General features: G+C 33.3%; 2 protein-coding genes across 2 annotated transcripts; both read right to left on the minus strand.

The window, feature by feature from the left end:
* Positions 1-1,428: 1,428 nt before the first annotated feature.
* On the minus strand, positions 1,429-2,139 carry LOC115989314. Its single transcript, XM_031112988.1, has one exon. The coding sequence runs from the start codon at positions 1,950-1,952 to the stop codon at positions 1,518-1,520; it is 435 nt and encodes a 144-aa protein (XP_030968848.1). The 5' UTR covers positions 1,953-2,139; the 3' UTR covers positions 1,429-1,517.
* A 4,509-nt stretch (positions 2,140-6,648) lies between these two features.
* LOC115991475 lies at positions 6,649-13,886 on the minus strand. Its single transcript, XM_031115202.1, has 9 exons — positions 13,020-13,886; positions 12,185-12,433; positions 11,785-11,998; positions 11,520-11,629; positions 11,240-11,439; positions 10,283-10,386; positions 8,542-8,729; positions 8,254-8,453; positions 6,649-7,354 (listed from the first exon to the last, which is right to left on the minus strand). Exons 1-9 carry the CDS (start codon positions 13,327-13,329, stop codon positions 7,061-7,063), a joined length of 1,869 nt encoding a protein of 622 aa, XP_030971062.1. The 5' UTR covers positions 13,330-13,886; the 3' UTR covers positions 6,649-7,060.
* Between the last annotated feature and the right edge of the window lie 13,203 nt (positions 13,887-27,089).

A 27,089-nucleotide genomic window follows, 5' to 3' on the forward strand; every position in this document is an offset into this window, starting at 1 on the left:
CACAAGGGAATGGTGGAAATGCTTTCCACTTCTTAAAAAACAGAAAACATTTTCTGATGGAGCATAAGATCATGATGTTTGTCAAGATAAACTCTGATTTGTCTTGGGCAAAGGAGGCCACATCATTGATGAAAAAAGATATGGAAATATAAATTATAAATCAGGCTCTCTTGAACAAATACAGGTGCAGCACACTAATGAATTTGGCAAGAATTTGGAGCACAAGCATATAATAGAACTTTGCAACCACTGCACACAATCTTAGATACAGAATTTATTACAATACTTACACATTTGTATTTGGAAAATGTACACAGTTGCTCCACCTAATGAGATTGATATATGTTCCACAAGATAACCATATTGTCTCGACAAGTGGGTCATGATTACAAATAAATCTGCAGAAAAACATATTATAAAATGCATATATAAGTATCTCAAAGCAAGTGGATAACATTCAAGAAAGCAAGAGAATCATATGGGTAGATCTGTAAGGATCATAAAATTTGAATATGGTCTGATCACATCTTGGAGTTTTGTAATGATATTCAATTCAGATAAAGGACAAAAAAAGAAGTGGTAAAAATTACCTCAAAATAATGGCTCGTGTGTCCCTGCCACATGTTGCTTCAGCTGTACATATTCCATTGTGATTGATGCATAATTGGATGACAACGGGGTTTGTACCCATCAAGATAGAAACTCATCTTGACCATTTCCTCAAAGCTTATAGTGACAAAAATCAAGCTATTCCATATTCAAACCCAAATGAAGGCCTTATTACACAGCCATCCATCAATTACATCTCTATTGTACATGCCAAATATAACTTGTCTCCCCCACCTTCTCCCCCTACAAAGTGCTTTGACTCTCACTCCTTAGTCCTTACCCCTATATCTAAATCCTTGTAAGTAAGAATAAAGCAAAAGCTGAGATAAAGCTAGCCCCATTTCCACTAAACCTTCCATGAACCAAATGTACCCCAAAAATCAAAGCTCACCCAATTTCCTCCACAACCAAAAATGTCGTAACCCAGTACATAAAACTTCCCATATACGCAACAACAACCACCAAACCTCCACTATGGATCCTCGACAGACTAACCAAGTAACCATGGTCAGCCATTTAGTTCACAATCTAAGCCAACATTTCACTTAGTCTCTACACTAATCTAAAACACCCCCAAATTACCATACTCCCAAATTCTCACAAATCCAAGCACCATCAACCCCCATAAAGCAAAACAGCAAGTCTCTCATTATAAACTCAAAAAACGCAAAGATTTTACAATATCCACAACAACAAATATAAAATTGCCAACAGCCTTGTAGCACAACTAACCCCCTCTTGGTATTTCCAACAGAAACGTCACGCTTTTCTAACTATCAAATTATTAAAAAAAAACAAAAAAAATCCACATACATGTAATTAAAAAATTCGACAAAATATAATTAATTATACAGGAAATGATATGATATAGCATTGTGGTAAACAATGTAATGAGAAGAATGAGGGGGCTAATCGTACTTCTCACGCCAAGAGTAAACGAGAAAAAAGACCCAAGAAGCAGCCAATAAGATATCGCCAACTGTCTGCCTGAGCCAATCCCAGGCGAGATCCTCGACCCTTCTCTCGAAGTAAATCCGCCACATGGCCGAGAAAACATGCAGCACCGTGCACCCCTTGGCGAAGAAAGCCTGAAACTCCCTGTCCTTGACGAAGGAAACCATGAAGAGCAAGAACCCGATTGCGAACAACAGGAGACCCGAGAAGGAGTCGGAGGTCCGAATCAGGAGCTGGTCGTGCGGCGTGGAGCCCAGGAGCTTGGTGGCGGCCTCGACCCCGTGGCCGATGGTGTAGATTTCCTTCATGTAGAACATCATAAGAGCCCCACACGTGGCCGCGATCGCCGAGTGGAGCAGGCAGATCACCATGAATGCCGACGATGCCATTCTGATGCTCAGATTGTTTTTCAGAGACAGATTTGTAATGTTGGCATGGGTGATTGTATGTATTGGGAGCCTGCAAAACCCTAAAAGCTAGATTATCAAGAAGAAGGTTGAAGAATTTTATTTTTTATTTTTTTTTATTTTTAAAGATTCTTAGAGAGAGAATGAGAGAGTTTTGGAGTGTACGGTCAGATTCAGGAGGATAAGTATCTAGTGGGGCCCAGTGGAGACATGCATTGGGAGGGATATTGTTGTCATGTGGGAAGGACACGTGGCGGCTAGTTAATAGAGCCGACAGATACCATACGAATACGATTGGGTTTTTTTTTTTTGGATGTGAGGGGTCGATTTCAAATTTTCAATTACCCGATTCTAAAAATAAAAAAATAAAAAAAAAAATTCAATTACTGCTCTTAAGTTATAAGATTTTCTTGGTCTGATTCTGAACTGAATGGGGGGAGTTAGCGAAAATGGCCCACTATCACAGTTTTTCGAATTTCAGTATATTACTGTTTTAAAAATATGTAAAAATTTATTATTTTTTTTTAAATTCGAGTTTGTGAAATTAGGGTTTGTTGTAAAACTTGAGTTCCATAAACTCAAGTACCATGGAAAACTTGATTTCATCACACTTGAATATCCGAAAAGTGGTAGATTCCTATATATTTTCAAAACAATGGTAAATTACAACATAGTTTACAAAAATGTGTTATTTGACTATTTTCACCGGAAAAGTTTGGTTAAGTTGGTATGTAATGTTTTTTCTCAAAGAAAAAAAAAAGGTTGGTATGTAACGTTACATTATTAATTAATGAGATTTGAGAGCTCATCAAGTTTACCATTGTAAAATATAAAGGGACTTTCAGTTTTCACATTATATTTATATTTACATAGTACGCTACACAAAGGGCTAATAAATTAATAAGATGAGTTTGGAAGCGCGTGCATGGTACAACGGGAAGAAAAGCTCCTCTCTCATAAGACTCAAGGGCGGGAGGGAAACTTTGATCAAACTTGTTACTCAAAGCAATTCTAACGTATGTTGTTTTCTGACTTGCTTTGAGTTTCTACGTGGTCTATAAACTATGATAAGAATCACATGGGCAATTTTTGGTGGATTAGTGAATTAAGGAACGAAAAATTTATTGGATCAGCAAGAAAGAAATAGTCCATTATCATTTGACAAAAATTAATTTGCGTTTTGTAGAAAAAAAATTAATAGAGAAATAAAATAAGACTTTTTTATTTTCTGAAAATACTGTAATATATATAGTAAGACCCATAATAAGCAAATTCTACTTGGAATTTTAAGCAAAAATCATAGAGTGAGACTCGTAATAAGCTAATGATACTTGACATTTTGAACAAAAACAACAAAGTGAGACTCACTCCACAATAAGCTAATTATACTTGGTTCTTTTAACAAAAACTTTAGAGTGGAATCCACAAACAGTAGCTATGACTAATAGTACAATTAATTAGCTAACAGAAGAATGAAACAAGCTTCTTTGAGAAGATGGGACCTGCTAATAGTAGTTGATAAATTAAGTAAAAAAGGCAGCTTGTAAATGGTTTCCATATGCACATTAAGAGTGTAGACTGTAGACGGAAGAGGAGTTTTGAGATCTTAAGACTTTCAATAAAGCCCTATCAACCAAATAAGGATGCCATCTTATCACAATTCACAAGAGACCTGATTAATTAATGTACAGCATTGTAGAAGCTACATATTTTCCAAATTAGTTCTTTTTTATAGGCTACGTTCCTGGCTCACTCCTCTTATACTTGGCAAAGTATCCTTCATGTGCGTCATTTTAAAAGGAGGAGGTCTAGCTCTAGTAGGATTGTTGGATCCCAGATTTGGCTCCTCATAAGAGCATTCATCTCTCAATTACATATATATGTTGGGTCCAAATGCCATACTGGGGTGAACTTATTGATCATACTCTGCAATAATGGAACAAGTTGTTCATAGAGAAATTAAGTCTTCCTGTCATTTGAAGCTAGCCAGCATCGCATCATTTGCAATATTCCTCTAATAAGCTGATGATGCATTGATGTGGATAGGGACTGTTAATGGTCAAATTACAATGAGAAGCACTTATAAGCTCCTAAAAAATGAATTGAACCTATCTCCCCAAGGTTCCTCCTCTTCAAGATTTAATGTTTTTTATGGAAAGCATGCCAAGGAATTTTGCCCATGATAACAAAATTATTCAAAAAAGAAATCATATCCTCTTTCTCTTGTGTCTTTTGTTATGATAAGGCTAAAGAATCACTCACGTATTAGGCCTTTTTGCTCAAGAAGTCAAGAAAGTTCATGTGATCTCATGTATGCAATGGTCAAATTACAATGAGAAGCACTTATAAGCTCCTAAAAAATGAATTGAACCTATCTCCCCAAGGTTCCTCCTCGTCAATGCAAGTTGTTCCTGCATTTTGGAATGTTGGTTTGGTCAATTGTAGTTTCAAACAAGATTTGATGCTTTTTATGGAAAGCATGCCAAGGAATTTTGCCCACGATAACAAAATTATTCAAAAAAGAAATCATATCCTCTTTCTTTTGTGTCTTTTGTTATGATAAGGCTGAAGAATCACTCATATATTAGGCCTTTTTGCGCAAGAAGTCAAAAAAGCTCATATGGTCCCACGTATGTAGAGGTCACGTAAATTACACTCGATATGCTTTTCTATCTAAGTTAATAGTTCAATTAACTATATGGTGTAAAGTGAAATACAGTTTATAATTTAGAGTAGTAATTGTGCATTTTAAATGTTCAAGGTGTATATATTTTCATGTATTATTTATTTGTAGGTAGTGCATTATTAATTATTTATGTAAAAAAAAATTATAATTATTTCTATAAAATTTGTATAAGAAACAATTGATTTGGAATCTAACCTCTTGCTCAAATTGAGTTACTTTGGCAATAAATGAAATGAAGTAAAACAAAATATAAAAGAAAATTTAATTATCCACAATTAAAAAAAAAAAAAATTGAAAGCTTAAATTAGTGAAAATAATTAAATTTTTTTTTTTAATTCACTCAAGTAATTCATTCATTCATAGCATGTAATATAACTGTAAATGATTCCCTAAATATTATACATAGATATAATATAATATTAGAAAAAATGTTTTAAAATGCGCCGCTTATTACGTGGAACATCAAATAGTATTTTAAATAATGCGATTTTAATTTATAAAAATAGGAATTCAGAACTTTAACTCCAATCAAGTCAATAGAACTAAAAGGTATCTTTAGACAAGGTTTTGGGGGGAAATATAGAGAATTGTAAGAGATCGGGCAAGTTATTCTTTTTGTATTTATCAAGTGTAAAAAAGAAGACTTTCCCACTATAATTGTGGTTGTTTGCAGTCATTGTTGAAGCTAGTTTAGCGGCTTTAGCCTAGTTTTAGACGACAAGGCAGATTTGCCATATTTTTCTATAGAAGATTGAGAGTGGTTGGGAAAAATCATAATCAACTTTTTTTCTTTTTCGGTCTGATAAAGACTTTGCAAAGGGTCATTTCAAACCTATAAACTTTAAGAGTAATATTTCTGGAGCTTTATCATCTGTTTTTTTCTAGATCATATCTTTATCCAGATCTTTATCCAAATCTAAATTACACTAAAGATGTGAGAATTGCAAAATTATACCCTCAAAATAATTAATTAATCATAGACTATTGTTTTCACCGAGTCCTTAATAATAGATCTCAAGTGGTAGTTGAATAGCATATGGAACTGCACTTCTCAGCGGAAAAAAAAAAAAAAGCATATGGAGCTGCACTAGGATACATTTATTTTATTGCCAATGCGTGTTCACTTCTGCCCCCACGCATTCTTAACTGGAAAATACATTGGACAATGAAAATCAACTCTTCCTTGTGGAAAACAGATTTCCCCGACAAAGAATTGCTGAAACTGTTTGTTTTTGTTTTTGTTTTTTTTTTGGATGGGGTAAGAATTGCTGCAACTTATCACGTGGGTTGATAAGTTGGTTGGTCCCACACTCCCACCCACTAATTGCCATATGATATTGGCATAAAACTGTTATATAGTAACAGTGCAGGTAGGTTGGCTTTCTTTGCAGGGTACGCGTTTAAATGCATGATGCATCATTTATGATTTATCTCACAACGCAGTCAAGTCTTATGACGCGTCTCTTTTGTAACATCATCATGTGTACCAGCTCACATAATTTGGAATCAACGCGTGAGACTGAGAGATAATAATTTAATACTGAATACATGAAATATATATATTAATCGCGTTGAATTGATGACTACCTAACATGATGGTCTATGCCTATGCAGCTTCAGCTCTATGAAAGTAGAGAGACAGATTTTCAAATCAAAGCATACTTTCGGTGCCACAAAAGAAGTTACAATAATTTAAGCTGCACATGCATTAAGCACGAGAGAAGTGAAGTGAAGTGATGATGCTTTAGAAACAGAAAGCTTGTAGCACAGTTAGTTATTGGATTGGTACGTGCAAGTCTTATTAGCTTTTAAAGGAGATAAAAACCATGTTATGGTTTAACTAAGTAAAGCAAAATATATCAGACTGCTCTTAGCGCCCAAGTTTTCATTAAAGCCCAAGCTTTCATTGCCATCAACCCAAAAATTATAAATATATATATAACCCAAAAATTATATATAGAAGAACAGAAGCAAGAATTTGGAAGTAGACAATATTCAGTAACTTTCATCAACTTTATTACCTCCCAGAAAAGACATGAATATAACTTTCACATCCCTTTCAACCAAAAAAAAAAAAAAAAAAAGAATATAACTTTCACATAATTGAGGTCCAATACAATGTTACTATGATAATGGAACAACAAAATGGGTCACTACGTTTAAGGATTTTTCGTGGCAACCCATACTATAGTTATTGAAAATAATCAATAATTATAATATATATATATATACAACAAAAAATGATTAAAATTTGACGATTCCAAATGCAGGAAAGAATGAGAAAGACTCCTCTTTGGAAGCAGAAGCACAACTATAATCTTCCATGAATCTTCCACCCCCCGCGCTGAATGATTTTTCAAGGGGGGAAGGAGAAAGAATAATGTAACTTAGCTTGAACAAAATTTCATCTGGAATTGATGTCCCTATTACCAGCTGCAACTTTGCGGTGACGCCTAGAACTGGACCTCCTGTCTCTTGCACGCCTGGGTCCAGCCTTTCTAATTGGAGTACTTGCAACTATTTCTGGTGAAGCTTCAACTGTCGATTTAATTGGTAGTTCATCAAGCAGAGCTGGTGGTAGCGGTGGCAGTGGCGGTGGTGGTGGCGGTGGCAGTGGCGGTGGCGGTGGTGGCAGTGGTGGTGGATAAACAACAGGAACTGAAGAAGTAAGCCGCTCCAATACTTCTCTATGGTATTTCTGTAGACAGCAAAAAAATAAAAATAAAAAAAATAAACAAAGGGAACTTAGAGAGAGAGAGAGGACCAATTTATATAACCAAAGAAATACAACTGCAAGTGTTGGCTTTAGAGAATTAGTATAATTTGAAATAACATTGAACCAGCCTCATGAGTTCTAGAGAACCTTTATAAAATTTTGACAAAGTTGGGGAAAAAAATACCTCATAAGAAATATTTTATTTTCACGAATTAAATGTGATGGAACTAGCAATATCATCCACACAATTGGCATGAAGAAAGAATATAAAAGAACTAAACTGGGAGTTGGGACATGTTAGGATCAAATTGGGAAGCATAAACGGGAAAACAAGGGAAAAGAAAGTGGAAATTTCATTTTCTCAAATAATATAGGAAAATGGAATATAGAAAATAATTTGCAAAATTAACAGGGTAGAGTCGACAGAAAGCATCAAAGAAGTTCATGGAAATAGAACTTGAAATTTGAAGGAAAAGGCTAGGGAAAGATTTAGGAAATACATGAATAATAAGCCAAAATTTATCCGGAGGTTTCAACCCTGTAAAAAATAAATAATAAAAAAATCAGGATTGTGTTTCTCAGCTATTTGGTCCTCTGGTGGAGTTGTAAGGCTTCATTATGTCTACAAATAGCATTTAGAGATACAACTTGCACAACTTCCTTGGAAATAATTGAGCTGTTGAAGATAAACTATTGCGAATTGATGGTATGACAACCATTGCAACTTACCATCATTGTGATTATGGCTCCCATGTCCAATAATGGCTCAAACAATAGAGATCGCTTCACACTTAAATAATTTATAAGATATAAATTTAACAACTTCAATTTCCAGTAGGAAAATGTACCATATAAACCCATAAATGCATAAAAAGAATTACCTGAACTACAAAATTGCGTCTTTCACAGTCCAAGAACATATTGATACTCCAATTCACCTTTGCCATAATTTTGTCCCTTACAATGGAGAAACTAATTTGGTCCCTGGAAGTAAAACGGTCCACTTCATTGAACCAAAGACAAGTAAAGAGGTTGCTAAGAGGAACATGCTCCCTTACTATCACACATCCTTCAGGAACATCTGCAAACACAACCATAAAACAGAAGACTTCACAAAAAAATCAATACGAATCAACTGAAAAAAAAGAGAGAGAGGAACTTGCACCTACCACTTGTGATGGGAAGTTTAGCCTCCGAATATGGGGTCAAACCTTCATTTTTATAAAAGTTAATCTGAAAGTCAATAGAGGCGTTATCATATTTCTTAGCAGCTTTATTTGCCTCAGCCTCCGTAAAAACATCAAAGCGTTTATAATGTCTAGAGATCGCGAAAGTTGCATTTTTCCTCCACAAGAACCTGAAAATTAGGTTTTAAAAACAAATTATGGCAGTCCTAGAAGATAGATAGATATATATATATATATATATATATATACATTGTTAACAGGCACAGTTCCTATTTTTAGCTGAGATCATAACCGCAAATTACTGTGGCATTGGTCAGATCTGTTCACTCAAAGAAAGTAAAACATTCAAGGCCATCTCAAACAGAGAGCAGGTTTCAACATATAAACGAGCCAAAAAGTTACTAAATTATCAGCCCTCTCAAGATAGATGCATGACATAACTAGAGGAGGAAGTAGGGAAAGCAGCCGTTGAGAGTTAATAACTCAATATTCAATGACTTTTCTACAAAGCTAGTTGGTCCCACTAGTCGAACATGATGCTAGTTCAAGTTATAAGAAAAAAGATGCCTAAAAAGGAGATCCCTAACTTGAGCAAAACAGACTCCACACCAGGGCTAATATAATAACAAGATTTTACCACAGAAGTTGAGAGTATAAAGCAGACGAGTCCTGCTATTGGTTTTTCTACTGCCCTTTTATATGAAGTCCTAGTCAAGATACTTCAAAATGATATCATAAGTTTTTAGTTTTGACTCATAGGTCTCTTTGAGGATGTTGAACTCAGCAAAAGTATAAACTCCACATTTTCATCCTTATTCTTGAGAGAAAAGGCAACTGAAGTTATTCCTGAAGCATAAACCATATTCATCCAGATGAGACCAGATTTGTATTGGCATCAGAATAAACAAAGCCACAACATAGGCCTTATGCAATGTAGATGAGCAGAAGGCACCTGAATAAAGTATTTTATGCTTTTTGTTGAAACATATAGGCTATGAACAGAACAACTATCTATTGCAATGTGGACAAGTCTAAAAGAAACTTCTTCAAGACTTCAACGTTAGTAGACCCATGTGGTGATTCAAGTAATTGGTCAAGAATTTGTTACATGATGAAGCTTACCACCATTGTGCTCTAGCTCCAATGTCACTTCCCCCTCCCATGGCGTAAGGGGATTGTTGGTTCAAGACCCACAGTGTACATGTAACTTAACAGTTCAAAAAAAAACACATTTATATTGAACTTCCCAACATAACTTAGTCTTTCTATGGCTGCACCTAAAAGACCCCAAAAAATGATCTAGTTTCCAAAATGTGCAAATATCGTCCCTTATTTCTACTATTTGTAGCCTAAGAACAGATTGTATGAATAGGTATGAGAGAAGAACTCACAGGAAAGAGACTTTGTAATATAGGGGACACATATAAGACATTACAAGTAGACCCAAAAAAATTAAAAAAGGAATGCAGCATTTGCTTTGGGCCCTTATAATCTTAAGCTTTGAAAAGCGCATCACGAAACTATTTGGAAATTTGCCGTGTCTGTGGACAGTGATTTTAAATAATAGAATCGATTTATTCAGTAATGAGATAAAGCCTAATGAACTACCAAGCAAGGTTCTGATTCAACGACAGACAATGACTTATAAAATATAGAGCAAAAAGAGAAGCTAACTAAAATACAAAAATATAAAGGTTTAGGGAAAATCAGAAAGCAGATGTACCTTTCGAGGATTTGATAAGGATCCACAACAAGTTCAAGTTTTCCATCAATCCAAAGAGAAAAGCGGGCATTTGGAAACATCCTATGCACTAGAAGCTTTGGGATCTGCCATGGGTGTAGTTGGGGTCAGAGCTATTAGGCATATCAAAGTACTACCCTCGTGTAGATTGACATTTAACAAAACATTTTAGGCATGAAGTCCCATGAGTTATAATTGATATTTCAAAAAGAATGCACAGCAGTGCTTAATTCATTTCATGTCATGATATCTAAACAACAATCATTTATGATTCACAAAAATTATTTTTGCTAGGTATTTAGTTTTCAAGTAAATGACTACTTTGTACAAAAAAATTAATATGCCCTGTTTTATGTATAAGCATGGAGCTATCTATCAAGTGCTTCAATCCATCAGAAAATATCTTTTTCATTATTTTATTTAGTTTTTGTTTAATTTGGAGGGGATTGGGGGAGGGTCTTGACTTGAGCATTTTTGTGAATTCCACATTAAACTTTTTAATACCCTATATCATGGAATTATTTAACTGCATTATTTTTTTTTTCAGGGGGGAGGGGGGACAGTTGAGTCTTGAGAGTTTCACTAAATGTCAAATACCACCTTTTAGGATCCTATCATGAAAAAGTAAACTGCATTTTGGCCATGTTCTTTTGATTGTTACCTTACATGTAGACCCATTGGGTCTTGAACTCATAACCAAGCCCTCCACCTCATATATGGTGCAATTTGAGAACTCAATGGCAATTGCATTTTGACTGTATTCATCTTCCTTCTCATTCATTTTAAAGAACATTGACCAAGCTAATAACGATAATAATACAGATACATACGCATACACAGAAATAGTTGATGCGGCCAAATACAGGAAACTAAACAACCTCTAAGCCAAACTGTGATCCCCAGTAGAAAAGAACTTTACCAAAGTTTCAGATTTCTTACCTTCCCAGTCCGTCTTCCATCCTCGTAAGGAAGGTTATGAACAACAACAACTCTCCATACCCCAACTTTCTTGCTGGGGCCCAGAGTGCCAGTTTTCTTCATGTATGCTTCTGTTTCTTCATCTATAAACATATAGAAGCAAACAGTCTCCTTGGAATAGTCACTTATGTTCCTTGGTTGGTTTATAACATCAAAATTTCCTGAAGAATATTAGTTTTATTAGGTAAGCACACCACCAGCTTTGATACTAAGCAGATGAAACCAAATTACAGAACATTACCAAATATGGCTGATGCAACAACCACACCACGACACTGCTCCATCTCAAGGAGATCAGCATCATCCATGTCATATCCTGTGTTGCGGCCGGGTTTAATTCCCCTGACAAATCTGATTAACGAAAAAAAAAAAAAAAATGTCCCATGAAAAGGCATGAGTGAATTATGTAGAAAAATTCCAAAGATATGCTGTTACTGTACTTGCAAATACATTCAAAGAAAATTTGACCCCACACCCCTCCCAAAAAAGAAGAAGAAAGAACATACCCACAGTGCACGCTCATTGACTCTCTTATATCAAAAGAATCATTCCTCTGCTTCAAAGTAGGATATCCACCAAAGTCTGAACCTCCGAATTCTCCATCTTTAGATAAATTTTCCTCATAAATATATGTTAAGTTTTTAAGAACTGGAGAATATGAGGGAACCTTTGGCATTAAGGCGATGGCTTCTTCAACTGGAAGGTAACATACTGGACAAGCTGAAACATAAACAACCAAGAAACTCAGTGAAATCAATAACATCACCATGATCATTGTGTATATCTTATACATCCTTGCCACCCTGGAACTAAATTTATGTGAATATGATGAGTAGTAATTTCAAAACTTTTCACCCAAAAATAAATAGAGAAGATATCCAAAGTTACAAAAATTTTAGAACTTACGCCGCGGTCCAGTTCTTTTTTTATCTGCTGGTGGGGGAGGCAGAGTGAAAGTATTACACGGATGCCCTGGAGGAAGGGTGTAGCCTAGAAAAGCAGCAGGAGGAGGAGGAGGCAAGGCCAAACTATGAACCATTTCCCCGAGGCTCGGTGAAGAAGTTAAATTGTTACTTTCCTCAGGGTAAGTTAAAGGGAAGCTCTCATTTACGCTAATGTTTCCAACATGGTTCTCGCCTTCTTGTGTATCTTCACCTAAAAACAGGCCAAAATGCATACATCATTTCCTCAGTCCTCACACAAATTAAATCAAAGTGACAAATATCCAGCTAATGAAACCCAAAAAGAAGGATATCACGCAGTAAAAATCTGCCGTAAATATGGCACTTGGGTAAATGCATCAATTAAGTTCGGTTGAATACAAGAATAAGATACAATGAGCTCGTGTCTATTGAATTAACATCCCCAAGTTTAAAAATGAACTAAGTATTAGAACTTCAACTATCAAACTTAGTAATAATCTATAAAAGAATGACCAAAATTGTATGACTTTCTCAAACAGAACCCAATACTAATATTAACAAAAATCAACATTACTAAGTTCAATTAATATAAGCACCTCAAAAAATGAGATAGCAATTGGCAAGTCACTAATCAATCAGCTCATTATTGAATTTGAATTTAAAGGTCAACTTAATGAATACTTAAACCAAGTCTTTACTCCTAATAGAAAGACTGACATAGTACAACTGAATTCTCTTTATTAATTGATCAATTAAATCAACTACATAAAATAAAATAAAAAATAAAAAAAAAGAGATAGAGAGGAAAAGAGGCAAACCTTTTCCTACATACAAAACCCAGACGAAAACCGCAGCGGAGATGACACATAGAAGCAACATTCCAACCTTTTTGCGGCCAGCAAACTTGCAGATCCAATGGAACAACCTCTCCTTCTCCTTGAGCATTTTGGAAGGCTTCCTTGCTGTTTGAATTGGCAACAACACTCCGGTGTAGTTATTGTAGTTATTGTTGCTATTGCTATTGCCGTTGCTATTGTAATTATTATTGTTGTTGATGTTGATGTTGTTCTGTTGTAGCTGTTTATCCAAAGACCCATAACTCCCCGAACGAATCCCCAATCCACTCATTGTTCCTCACTACCTTCATTAACCCCTCTCATCTCTTTCCCATTCAAACCCCAGATACCAAAAATTCAATCTTTCAATTGCCCCACTACCAAACACGGCCTAAAATTGCAGACCCAGTTCACCAAATTAGCTCCAGACTCAAAGGGCACCTCTGGATTTCTCAAACAAAGCTCAATGCAGTAACAATTGTTACTCTCACTTCTTACCGACAATAAAGTTTGCTTTTTTGAAAAATAAACAGGTTGGTCTAGCAAGCAAAGCAAAGCAAAGCAGAATCAGATCAATTTTTTTTTTTGGGTTCTGAGAAAAAGAAGTGGCATTTCAGTACCAATGTGTGATGGGATTTCAGTGGAGGGGGCAAAAAGAACAGTGTTTGATTTGGAGTGAGGATTAATCTAGGGTTTGTTATTGGTGTGTAGGGTTTTTGCAGGAATCTAGTTTTGTTACAATCGAGATTTTGGGTTTGAGAATAAATCTGGGATCACTGAAGAAAGACCTGTTGTACTATTTTTGTTTTAATTTTTTTTTCCTAATTTTGAGGTGTTCACCAAAGTGGAAACTCGTGGAATATTTATATGCTCGGAATTCAAAATAAATAATAATAATAATAATAAAAGAATTAAAATAAAAGAGTAGAAAATTAAAACATGGGAAAAATTCTGATCGGCTATCTTGCGCATGTGCGTGATGTTTAACAATGGGAGTCTGACACATCACCTAAGGGTGCTCCTAACTTTCGTGCTACCCAATCTTGGTGCATGACATTTGGCATTTGATCTGATCTGATCTGATGAGGGATGCGTGCGTGTGTCTTTTTTGTGAAATTCCTTTCTTCTTTTTTTTTTTTTTTTAATAATAATCTAGTAGTATTATTATATTATATTATATTATTCGAATGTTTTAATTTAATTTATAATAATTCTCCTTAATATCATACAATTATTGCACAACTGGTTTTGAGATTGAGAGAGAGCTATTGCACAACTACCAATAATGGATTAACAAGAAAACTGTGGTTTTGTTTTGTTTTCAATTTCTAACATGGATTTTTGTTGTTTTTTTTTTTTTTTTGGAGAGACTTTTGTGACATTATAGATTTAAGCTGTATGTATCATCAAGGATAATACAAAAATTGACAGTGAATCTGACGTTACAGTATCCTAATCACACCTGGAATTGCAAGCACGCATCATATTCACATGTATTGAATAGTACATGAGTGAGCTGTCTTTTAATCCCCCAAAAAAAAATAAAAAATAGTACCGTAGTAATTAATAATATAAATTTATTGCATTAAATATTTGGCATATATGGCTTCTAAAAGGAAAATTAAGCACTTTAGTGCTAAACAAAAATAGCCATTGATGAAACAACCATGCCAGTGCAGCATTTGAGGGGAGAAAGCGATGGGGGGTTTTAAGTGGTTAGGCTATCTCGGATTAAACTCTTGTCAAAGTGTTTAAATGAGTAATTTTGAGATGAAATTGTATTCAAACCACCACTCTACCACCACCACCACCACCATCCGTCAACATTGTTGTATATATTGCTAATTCGTTCTCATCATCCTTGCACAAAGTCATTATCACCCCTCAGTGTTATTATTATTATTGAACTATTAGACTACTATAATTTCTTGATTTTTACATATATCCATTCAAAAATAAAAATTTAAACTGATAAGACTAAAATTTCACCAATTTAAACCTTATTCGTTTAAAAATACTAAAAAATTTCAAATTATTAACCAACCACAAGGCTAAATGTTGCTACTATAGTATTAATTTTGTCTGTTTAAATACATATGGTAAGTTGGATTGAGTGGCTGGGAGTGCTATATAACTCAATACTTATAATGGAGAGAAGATTTTTACTTTGAATTTCTCTATTAAAAATACCAAGAGATGTCAATTAAGTTACAGGACTCTTGGCGCTCATGTTAATATCAAGAACCAACTTACATGTTAAAACTTAATGTAGCGTTTTGTATGGGGGAATCCACATTACTCCTAGCATCCAAATTCTTAGGAATGTGATTTAGGAATGTAATTTCTTGCAATCTAGATGCCTCATTGGGAATCTCTTAAGATTCCTAAGAATGTGAGATAATAATATTTGGTTTATTCTTAGGAATCTTAAATGAATTATTTATTTTTCCCATTTTATCCTTAGATTTGAATGTGAACTATTAAATCCTTTTTTAAAAAAAATCTTCCATTAAATAAATAATGAAAAACAAAAAATAAATTATTAATTATGACAAATTCATTAAAACTATAATCTAAAATTTTAAAATGACAAGTACAATACAAAAATAACTATTTAAATTCTCAAATGCTTTATTCTTAATGATAATTTTTAAAAGAGCTTAATTCATAACAAAACAACCTGACAACGTTTAGGTCTATAAGACAAGAGAAAAGATATTGATGATTTGTTTTATATTTTATCTTAATTGCTTAAATGATAAGGAAAAAAGGGTTAAAATTGTCAATTTATAAAAAAAATACGATTTCCTTTAAGTTTGGGAATCTGGATACCCACATATTTTAAAAGGAATTTACATTCCTACTAAGAGGAGTTCAAAGGAGGAATCCAGATTCTCTTGGCATCTGATTTCCTAGTGTGATTTGCAACCAAACATGGAAATTTTTAAACATTCCTAGAAATCCTAAAATATTACCCCATACCAAACGCCACATAAAAGTATTATGGAGTTTTAACTATAAAATCCAATTCAAAATGGAACATATAGTTTTTCTTTTTTTTTTAACAATTGATAGGAAGATACAGTTTTTTTTTTTTTTTTTTTAACAATTGATAAGAAGATACAATATCATTTTTTTTTCTAGATAGTTAGAAATATTTATTGTTGTGGACCCTGCAACTCAAACTCATCACTCTTAACTCCCACACACTTCAGACGTGGGGAGATACCATTCCGCCTAAAACTACAGTGGAAGATATAAGATACAAATATTTGTTACATTTAAAAGTGTCACAATTAATTCGAGTATGATCATTTGAAACCATGTGCATTTTCTAAGTCGCTTCCCATCTTTGTATACAAATGGGGTGAAACCATCATTTGATGCAAGGTCTACGATAGAAAATGGTACCAGGACCTTCCTCCATCTTGTTTGATTATGAAATGTTTAAATGCGATCGAATACGTGTATCAAGTTTCCAAGTTGCTTGCTATAAATCTATGACAGCATGAATAAATTGATTAATTGATGCAGCGCTTGATCTAATCAAGAAACGTTATTGCCAATATTCGAAACATTTGTTGAATTTCCCTTTTTGTTATTTTCCTTTTCCATGTCAAGTATTAAATTGAAAATGACCACAATTGGATGCAATGGCAAGGACAATGCCTTCCATCATGCCAATCTTTTCTAAGCTTTATTTTAGTTTTTTTCATATTGAAAATGACGAGCACAATGTCGAATAGCTCAATAGGTCTACATATTCCCTTAAATGTCAGTGTCCAATAATAAACTTCACCACCATGATCTCCTCTCCTTTGATGCTGCAAGGCTTTGCTGAAAGTTAAGAGATACATTTCACAAATTTATTATAGTTTCTTTCTGGATAGTAATTTACTATTGGTAAATGGACCGCTGTTCAATGCTGGGACGGTGCAATGGTGCAAGGGTGAAGTGGGGAACCATGGACCGACCTAGACCTAGCAAACAATCAGGTTAATTGGGTTCAAATCAAAATGAGTCATCCAAAACAGATTGCAAAACCTATGGCCTTACCCGTTACATTTCAAGGATAGGGTAAATTTGATATGACCCATATTCTTTTTTCACATGCCAAAAAACATAGAAGTAAAAAAGTAACTTGATAATTTTGTCTTTTGTCTTCCTTTCAAACAAATAAGGAACAAATAAATAAATAAATAAAACTCAAAATAAATATAAATAATAAATAAATTCTTAAGTTTATATAGTGCAGGGTTCACTAAAATGAAGTCTTTAAAGAAATAATTTGTGAGTGTCTGTTAGAAGAGAAGAACTTAAAGGGGGGGGGGGGGGTGCGAAGTTAATAAAGAAAATAGGGATCAACCCATGTGACCCACAAGGTTACCAAACTCATTGTTTTAGCATGTTGGGTAATGACAGACATGGCAAAACCAGTTAGAATTTCCTAATCTGGCCCGACTTGACCTGAAAAATACCTGACCCAACCCCGATTTTTTTGACCTGCATCAAAAACAGGTTGACCTGTGACCGAAACCATTTTTTAAAACTTTTTTTTTGGTAAAAAAAAAAATAAAATTAAGACAATATTGGTTTAATTGTTTGTTGTGAGCTATAAGGAAACAATTGAGACCTTTACATAACTGCATGCAAATGAATTGAAAGGTAAATGGTTGAGATATTCTATAATGTGTAAAAAAAATTAGATATCAAATAACAAAGTATATGCCAAGATAATCGAGTTATAGTAGAATTAAAAACATATATTTAAAATTATAGACATGTGTGAAAAATATTCACAAGTGTGAAAAAACTGAAGCTAAAGTATCAATGAAATGAAATTAGCATAAATTATGAATGCTTAGACCTATTTTTTAACAATTCATGTCTAAAATAAATGGTTTTTTAAAATAAATTATGATATTTCCTAGATTGTGTATTGCTTAACAATGACATGATATTCATAAAAGAGACCGTGTATAAATAAGTAAACAATCAAACTTCAATGTATATTCTCAAATTAAAAGAGAGTGCCGACCACAATTGATAATAGATTATAAAATTAGTTTTCAAGATTATAAATTTTTTATGTGCTTTTATTATTTGTCAAATTAGTTATCTAATAAGGCATCTATAATTTTGTTTTATGTTTTGGGATGTTGATATCATGTAGAAATGAAACTTATGTATTTGTTTTACTTATCCTTTGTACAATTTTGTTTTGGTTAGTAATGTTCAGATTTATATAATTTTAAAATTATTGAACAAGTATTAATTTGTTTTTGCTGAAATCATTCTTGATATGAGTGAGGAAGTCAAAGTAATGCATTTTGTATTAAGTAATTTACTGTGTGACTTTCCAAATGACAAATACATGTTTTTTTTTTTTTTTTTAATTTCATGTGAAAAATATGGGTCAACCTAACTCAAATCGACCCGACCTGACCCGACCCAACCAACCTGCCCACTTGCCATGTCTAGGTAATGGTAGGCACAATTTTATCACAAGTCAAAAAATCCCAGCAATATCCATATTTTTCATTCAAGTTCAAGTAGGTTATCGAGGGGATCTAATATGCCAGGTCTACATTGACCTTTGTTGTACATCCAATACTCTAGTTAATAAATCTAGTAATACAAACAGTGTTCATATTTTCTAATGGCTAACGCAGTCTATAATTACTACATAATAAAAGTGATGTGAATTTTAAATCCATGTAAATTGGTTGTGACAAATTACTTAATGCAAAATGCTACTGTTGTAAATACTACTGTTGTAGTAATAGGCTGTGACAAATTTTGGTGCTCATAAGGTTGCTCCACCTTGATATCCTGGAAACGAAAAAGTAACATAATATAAAGGTTGCGTTTGGTATTAGTTTAAAAAGTCAGCTTATTTTACTATTTAACTTATTTTTACTAATATTTATGAGTCTCACTGTACTTTTTAGTACTATTCATGGGTTCCACTGTACTATTTTAACTAACTTTTACATTTATTTACAATACTTTTTCATCAGAAAATTTTCAGTTTCAGCTAAATAAGTTGTTCCCAAACGGACACAAAATTGATTTTTTTGAATAAATTTATTTGCATAGCTTCTATGGTGCCTCGGCAATCAGCATGACCTAATGTCATTTAATTTTATATGGTAACACATTTTGTGCACCTTGTATTTGAAGGCTGAAACACAGTCAAATCATATTATTAAATACCATCATGCTAGATTTTAACCAAAAGTGGAGTCATTTTTTCTGACTTGGCCGCCACTAAAGAATGAAAGACGGTGTGTTGAATGCATTATCAAGACACGCAATAATGAAGATGCACATTCTCATCTTGACTTATTTAAAACAATTGGCTAATGGCTAGGAAATGAGGGGTTCATAAAGATTCTTGATTTTCTTCTATCAAAGTAAAAAATAAAAAGTTTAGCAAAAATAAATAAATAAATAAATAACCCTATTGGTTTGCAAAAATTGTGAAAGCCATGCTAGCATATGAATTATACTTACAGTCTATAGAGATCCCCTCATCTTTTTAGATTGGTTCCTACTTGCCTACTACAACTTCACCTTTCTGGGTGACCAATATGAATTGGAAATTTCCATTTTCTGTTGAAGGGTTTATGTACTTATGTGCTGGGTCTTGTTCTCACTTCTCGCAATTGCTAGAGGACATCAATTTTTATCCCCCAACCCCCCAAAAAAAAGAGGAGTTTGTCAACCCATTTGTTATCTATATTCAATGTTATAATTTAAATCCCACTTCACTTTTTGGTTACACAATGCGTAGGGTTAGGTATATTATTTTCATGATTTTTCAGATCAAATCAAAAAGGAGTAAGTGGGTGTATCTTTTTGAAGGTTTTTGTCCAAACTCAAAACAAACCCATAGGTTATGACTGTATAACTAGTCGATATCCGTACACAATACGCGAATATTTTATTATTTTTGTTTGAAATAATTTTTGACTTTTTTTTATTGATAGTCATCTTTATGGTATAATATTTTGGTAATTATGTTCAATTATATATATCATTAAGAGTATCATTAAGAGGGAGGAAAAAAACCAAAAATTATTAGGAATATGCATAATTAATCAAGAATATGAATATGAATATAAATATATATATATATGGCCTAAGAGATTAAATTTTGTAAGAATGTGGTATAAAACTTATATTTTACTCTTCCAATCTCAACATGTCACATCATCTTATCACATATTTATGAATAAACACAACTACACCTAATCAATTCTAATACCTATATATAAATCCAACCAAATTGGAAGTTTATTGAAATGTTATTAGGTGTGATAGAATGTATTGAATTTTAAGTAAAACATTGATATGTCAATCTCTTATCGGATTGTGTAAAACATGTGTTTTACATCTCATCCTTATCAAATTCAAACTCATTGCCTAAATGAATTCACAATTATTAGGTATACTTCCTTCTTTTCTTTTTTTTTTTTTTTTTTTTTTTTTTTTTTTTTTTTTTTTTTTTTTTTTTTTTTTTTTTTTCAGGTTTAGCACTCGTGGTGGTTCATGTTAAAATAGGAAGTATTGTAATACCCCAAATTTTGTTTTTATGATTATCACTGTACCTTGTCAATTTTAATATAGAGTTGAGGTACTATATGTGTGTGCACAATAAGATGGGAGTAGACAATTTTGTGGTGCTACAAATAGATGAGAAAATTAAAGTTTTAGTGCATACAATTTAGTGAGGCAATTAAAATAAATAAATAAAAAGAAGAGAGGAAGATGTTTTATGGGCCTCTTGGAGACTAAAGAGATAAGTTTAAGTGGGTTTTAATCTACAGCCCACTACCCCAATAAGCCCACATCTCATATGCGTCAAATATAAGGTAAATGAAGAGATAAATTAGTGTTTTTCATAGAAAGGGTTTCATCGCTTAGGAGGCTAGGAGGTGTATTTTTCCCTTGGAGTTTAGAGCACATACAATTGAAGAAGCAATCAGATTGTTCAAGGTATGATTTCTCACCGTTAGAAACAAGAATTAAAGAGTTAGAATTTTTTATCATGAAAAACTTTAGTGATGTGTAGACTGTGAGATTGGTAATATCTTAGATTACGATTTTTTACGCTGTTTCAATTATTCTTGAATCTTAGAATGCCACTGTTCGGAGTCTAAAAGAACAGCCGAAATTAATTAAAGCATGAATAAGGCTGCATCATTTTGTAGGACTATAAGGGCTTTAAGGTCTATAGAAACTATTGGGCTATTGATCTATGCCGTAGGGTTAATTATGAATTGCTGGAGAAATTGCAACCGACCCCACACATGTAATCTCATCTTGTCAAAGTCCAAGTCCTCTTATGGATGATTAATGGCCTTGGTAGTCTTTGCCTAGACTTTGACTAGTCCAAACAAAATGAACCATTCAGTTTCAACACTACTACAATTGTATTGAAGGATATTGACAGACTTGATTTTTATCCGAATTGTTATTGCGTCCCAAAATATTGTTATATTAAATCCATTAGGGTCAATAAGTGGCGGAGCTAGAATTTGAGTTGAGGGGGGGCAAAACTTGTATAAGATATATGCATTTTATGCACATATATCTTATGTATTTAAAAAGAAAAAAAATAGAAACAACAAATATGTTAAGTAGCTAAGGTGATTTTGTTCCATTAATGATTAGGAAAACAAGTATAAAATATATATACATATATTTCATTTTTCACAACTTCATCAGCAACCAAAACTAGTCAATTAAAAAAAAAAAAGAAAAAACCAACAACTGTTCTCACCTTCAAAACTGAAAATAAAAATGATAATATCAAAAAAAAAAAAAAAAATTTGGGTGGGCTAGGGGGGGCAGTGGCCCCCCCTCGACCCCCCCTGGCTCCGCCTCTGGGGTCAATGATATTAAGTCCATGAACAAAGTCATATTAGATTCGGCCCACAATTTTCGTTGGAGTTACATATTAAATCCTTTAAGTATTGGCTATTGCCTCTTAGTTTTGATAAATTTGAGGAAACACACTTTTGGGTAGAGATGCTTTGCATTAGTGCTATCATTTAGTTCAGCAAAGTATTTTACTAGTGAGTCAGTTTGTATAGTTTAATAAGATTTATATTTTATGGAGGATATTAAGTAATTTCCATAATTGATTCTAGGTCCTATCTAAGAGTATTTTGAGACAATTGGAGGGTGTTTCAGCTGGACTTTCAGAGAGATTCAAGTGCTGTAAGTAATTATGCATAATATGCACAAGTTTTGTCCATTAGGTTCTTAGAAGTTTCCAAAAGTTTTGTATTTCAAACTTATATTTTCTAAAGTTTGTCAAAAGTATTTTTGTATCTTTGAAAGAGAAATTTCAACTATTAATAATGTTTTAAAGAGATACTTTGAATTTTAAATAAGTTTTGAATGTCCAAATCTCATTTAAAAGATGATTTCTAAACTAAACTATTTTTTCGTAAATAATTGAGTTTCAATGTAAGCTTTCTAAAAAGGGTCTTGTCCTTTAAATTTGTTAAAACCAAGTAATTTTAAAGTCATATTCCTATTCTCAAATGGTATTTAAAATGTTTCTTTTAGCAAATTTAATTTTCATATTTATTCAAGAATTGCAATATATTTACATAAACTCCTCAGTCGCTATTCGTTTCCCAAGAGAGTCAAGCATCCTTTGATTTATATTCTATTCAATATTGTGATCTTTGATATGCCTCTGTATTTGAAAGGAAATTGTTAATATCAAGTAAATTATTTTATTTTGTATAAACTTTACTTTGTGATATGTGACTTAAAATAAGTGTTTTTAGAATTGATCAGATATATCAAATATGTGTGTAAATCCGCTCACAGGATTGTATGTGAGAATATGTGTTGATCCCTCACCAACAGGGGTTAGATGTTGGTATCTGCTCACAGGATTGTATGTGAGAATATGTAATGTGTATATGTGACACTATGCTCTGATCAATTATCTGTATGTGTTTTCAAATAACTTTAAGATTTGATTATATATATGTGTTTAGTGGTTCTTTATATGTTTGGAAAACTATATCGAATATTTTGAGTGAAATTGTGAAATCAAACTCGTGCTTTGCTTGACTCTATTCTGTTGTATACTGTGTATAATTGCTTACTGGATGTGTGGCTCACCCCATCAATTACAAATTTCAGATTAAAGTTTAGTTGGGGGATCAGAACTTTTGGATTGCTTCGTAAGGTGCAAGGTAGAGCGTGGAAGTTTTAGGCAACGTTTGTATTACTCGAAGCCTTAAAGGATTTTAGTTACCCTTATTTTGTAATTCATGTTTTTGTTATGGTGGAGATTAATTTTCCATTTGTGGAGTTTGGATTTTTGTAAGAGGTTTTATTTAAGAGTATTGTTTCTTTGGAGTTTTAATTTATTTTGGATTAATTATGTTTATGGAGTTAGATAAGTTTAGCAGGTTAGTCATGCATCTAAATTCATGTTCCATGGATTTGGGTCGTGACAAGTATACTTGCTGAAATCCTAATCATCATTCTATTGAAGTTGGATGAGTCCCCTGTATATTTGTGTAAGAAAGTAACATTTGTTGCTTTTCTAATGGTCTCGGTTTAATTTATTAATTTCTTGAAATTATAGAGTTAATTTTTTTTTTTAAAATATCATAATTGTATTGGTCTAAGAATTGATTTCATTTTAATTAATTAATGAAAATAGAAAATAAATAGATATTTTCTAATCAATTTTTAAAAAACCTCGTGAGGGTGTTGTGCATGGATTGGTCGTACCCTAGAATTTAATCAACTTGGTAAAGTTTTAGGCAATGAATCAATTTTTCTCCTTAGATTCTTCATGCTATTTAGGAAATGTAGTATGTTTGTGTTATATATATCCATGTTATATGTATAAACTTGAGTATGTTATATGTATAAACATGTCCATGCTTGAAAAAGTTTGGATGAGTGTGCAAACTTACACTCTTGTCTTAGCAAATTTGAGTCTTGACAAAAACATACAACCCTAAACTCTTTTCCGATGGGCATGACAAATTTGAGCTTGGGTTTGATGAGAATCAACAAGCACCATTAAAGGGTCCGTTGCATGTTCCAGTTGGGCCTATTACTAGCAAGATCCAAGAAGATCAAAGACGCACTTAATGGGTTGATTTAAGAGATTTGGGTTGGTTTTAAAATGAGGCATTCCAAGCTTGGCTCGAAGGAAGACGAAAGCGTAATAAATTTAATCCAAGTTATTGATAGGTCTAATCTTGCTTAATTGGGCGTAATTTCCGTAGCAATGCTGTGGATTAATGGCTGATTGACTTTCTAGTTCCATACCAATTAATTAGCTGATTGACTTGCCTTCCTCAGGCGTGATTTCCTTGCCCATTTCAATCTATTTTTGACATGGAGGAGCTGATTAACTTTCCATTTCCATACCAATTAATTGGTTGATTGACTTGCCTTCCATAGGCATGATTTCCTTGCCTATTTCAGTCTATTTTTGGCATGGAGGAACTGCTAATTTCAAACCAAATTAACCTTAGTTTTAGGCTTCTATTATTTACTCATTTTTTATGAAAATCAAGACAAATGTGAGGTTTGCTTCTTCTATTGGTTCTTTCAAAGAACATGTGAACTTATCAAGGATTCTTCCTTGTGACATTCAAATTTTATACCTTTGGTTTGTGATTCAATTATAATCATTGGGTTGAGGTTTGTTACTTTATACCTTTGGTTCGCGTTTCATTTATAGACGTTGGGTCAGGGTTTTCTATCAAAAAATTGAATTTTAGCTTTCTTAGACAAGTATTCCAATATTGTTTGTTAGGTCTCAAAGAGTGTCGATTGAGGTTCGCATCAGGGTTTCAATTAAAGATGTTTCATATTCACTTCTTACAAGAAGAATGTTTCAGTAGAGTTCATCTTTGAGGGGTGGAAATCTCCTCCGCCAATATTATATATATATATATATATATATATATATCCATGTTATATGTTTAAACTTGAGTATGTTATATATATAAACATGTCCATGCTTGAAAAAGTTTGGATGAGTGTGCAAACTTACACTCTTGTCTAAGCAAATTTGAGTCTTGACAAAAACATATAGCCCTAAACTCTTTTTCGATTGTTATGACAAATTTGAGCCTGAGTTTCAATTAAAGATGTTTCATATTCACTTTTTACAAGAAGAATGTATTAGTAGATTTCATCTTTAAGGCGTGGGAATCTCCTCCGTTGATTCTACCATATAAATCTCTAAGGCATCACCACCCTTTGTAAGAGATTGTTTTATAAGTGCTAATATGGCCCTGATAACAATTCAGCAATTTATCTCATTTGGTGAATTTATCATTCCTTAAGATTCTATATAAATTTCCTATTTTGTTTTATCACTTCTCCCCCCCACCACCATTTTCAATTGTTAATAACATGTTTTCTTTTTCTTTTTTCCCCTTTTTAATATTGGTAGGTTTCGATCTACTGGCACATAACGTTTGATACTGGATCTATAACTGTTGCAATTGCTTGTATCCAAAATTTTCTTCTTTATTTATTTATATTTTTGCTAAATAATGACTTTATTGAAACAAAAATAGGAAGACAAAAAGGATTACAACAAGGGAGAGGACCTGTTACCATCTTTATCTAATGCCTGAGCCACTAAGCTAGGAAGACCAAAGAGGGGAATCGACCCTGTCCAATTGAAAAAAGTTGCCCATTGGGCCAAAAGATGGGCAGGGAATTACCCTCCCTATAGACAAAAGAAAAAGAACAAGAATCAAAAGTGTTAATAAGCTCCTTTATATCAGCAAGAATCGCTATTATGCTCCAATGTGGTTGTTGGGCTGAGTTTATTAGAGGCTTAATTACATTCCAAGAATCCCCTTCCACTATAACTCTCTTGTATTCTTCTTGGACTGCTCTTCTAATTGCACATAAGCTGCCTTTGCTTCTCCTAGAATAGGACTACCTGGATCAATTTATAATGCCCATGCCATTAGTAAGACTCCTTTATCATCTTTGCACACCACTACTATAGATGTTTTCTCATCTCTAATGGCTGGATCAAAGTTCAACGTCACCCAACTTTCTAGTGGGGCTTGCCATTTGATTTCCCTCATGTGACATTTTGGTTGGGCACACCAAGCTTGCTTATGCTCCTTAAAGGATCTAAGTATTTGTCTTAATAGCTTAGTTGGGTTGCTTTTTAGACCCTCTACTCTTGCTTTATTCCTTGTCATCCAAATTTGGTCACAAAGAATTAAAGCAAATAGTTAAAATTGGTTGACTGCATCCACCTTTAAACCCAAAGAGGATTTCAGGTTCAGGACTATTTTAATCCAATCTTGAATAGAAATGTTGCCCATACTACAAAGGTTTAAGGCCATGGAGCAAGAAGCCAAATTTGGGACACCCAATCACATTGAATAAAGAGATGCTCCAAAGATTTAAGAGAATTTTGGCACAAGAAGCAATAAAGAGATTGGATAGGAAATTTGTTATTTATAGCTATACAGGTTGGCAAGATACCCCAGGCAAGTTTCCATAATAGATTCTTCAGTCTTGCATGAACTTTGAGTTTCCAAATTGCTTCCCAATCTTTACTAGTTAGTTATTGGTGGTGGTAAGATGATGATGCTCTTAAAGCATTATAAGCAGATTTTACTGAGTACTCACCTGATGGAGATAAGCACTTGGATGAGTCCCCCGTATCTTTACGTAAGCATGTAACATTTGTTTTTTGTTTTTTTTTTTTTTTTTTCTCTATCAGTTTACATTTTTGAAATTATATATTTAATTTTTTACTTTTTAAAATATCATAATTGTATTGGCGTAAGATTTGAATTAAATTTTATTAATAATTGAGAATTATAAAATTTTTTATTCAAATTTTAATAAACCTCGTGAGAGCGTTGTGCATGGATTGGTCATTAGGGATGGCCATTCCCATTGGATAATGGATATCCAACTCTACCCGATCTAAATATTCCAGGTAATTCTCGATTCTTAATGGGTAGAAGATAATCAGGTAGGGTTTAGATATTAACCATTTACCCATTA

This window comes from Quercus lobata, chromosome 5 (genome assembly GCF_001633185.2).
Source record: "Quercus lobata isolate SW786 chromosome 5, ValleyOak3.0 Primary Assembly, whole genome shotgun sequence".
Classification (NCBI taxonomy): Eukaryota; Viridiplantae; Streptophyta; class Magnoliopsida; order Fagales; family Fagaceae; genus Quercus; species Quercus lobata.

Excerpts from the sequence above, each read along its gene's own strand:
- LOC115989314 (XM_031112988.1), bottom strand. The coding sequence starts at position 1,952 with ATGGCATCGTCGGCATTCATGGTGATCTGCCTGCTCCACTCGGCGATC.
- LOC115991475 (XM_031115202.1), bottom strand. The coding sequence starts at position 13,329 with ATGAGTGGATTGGGGATTCGTTCGGGGAGTTATGGGTCTTTGGATAAA. Across the intron at positions 11,440-11,519 it reads TGTTGCATCAGCCATATTTG|GAAATTTTGATGTTATAAAC; the intron begins GTAATGTTCTGT and ends AATATTCTTCAG. Across the intron at positions 7,355-8,253 it reads GACGCAATTTTGTAGTTCAG|AAATACCATAGAGAAGTATT; the intron begins GTAATTCTTTTT and ends TGCTGTCTACAG.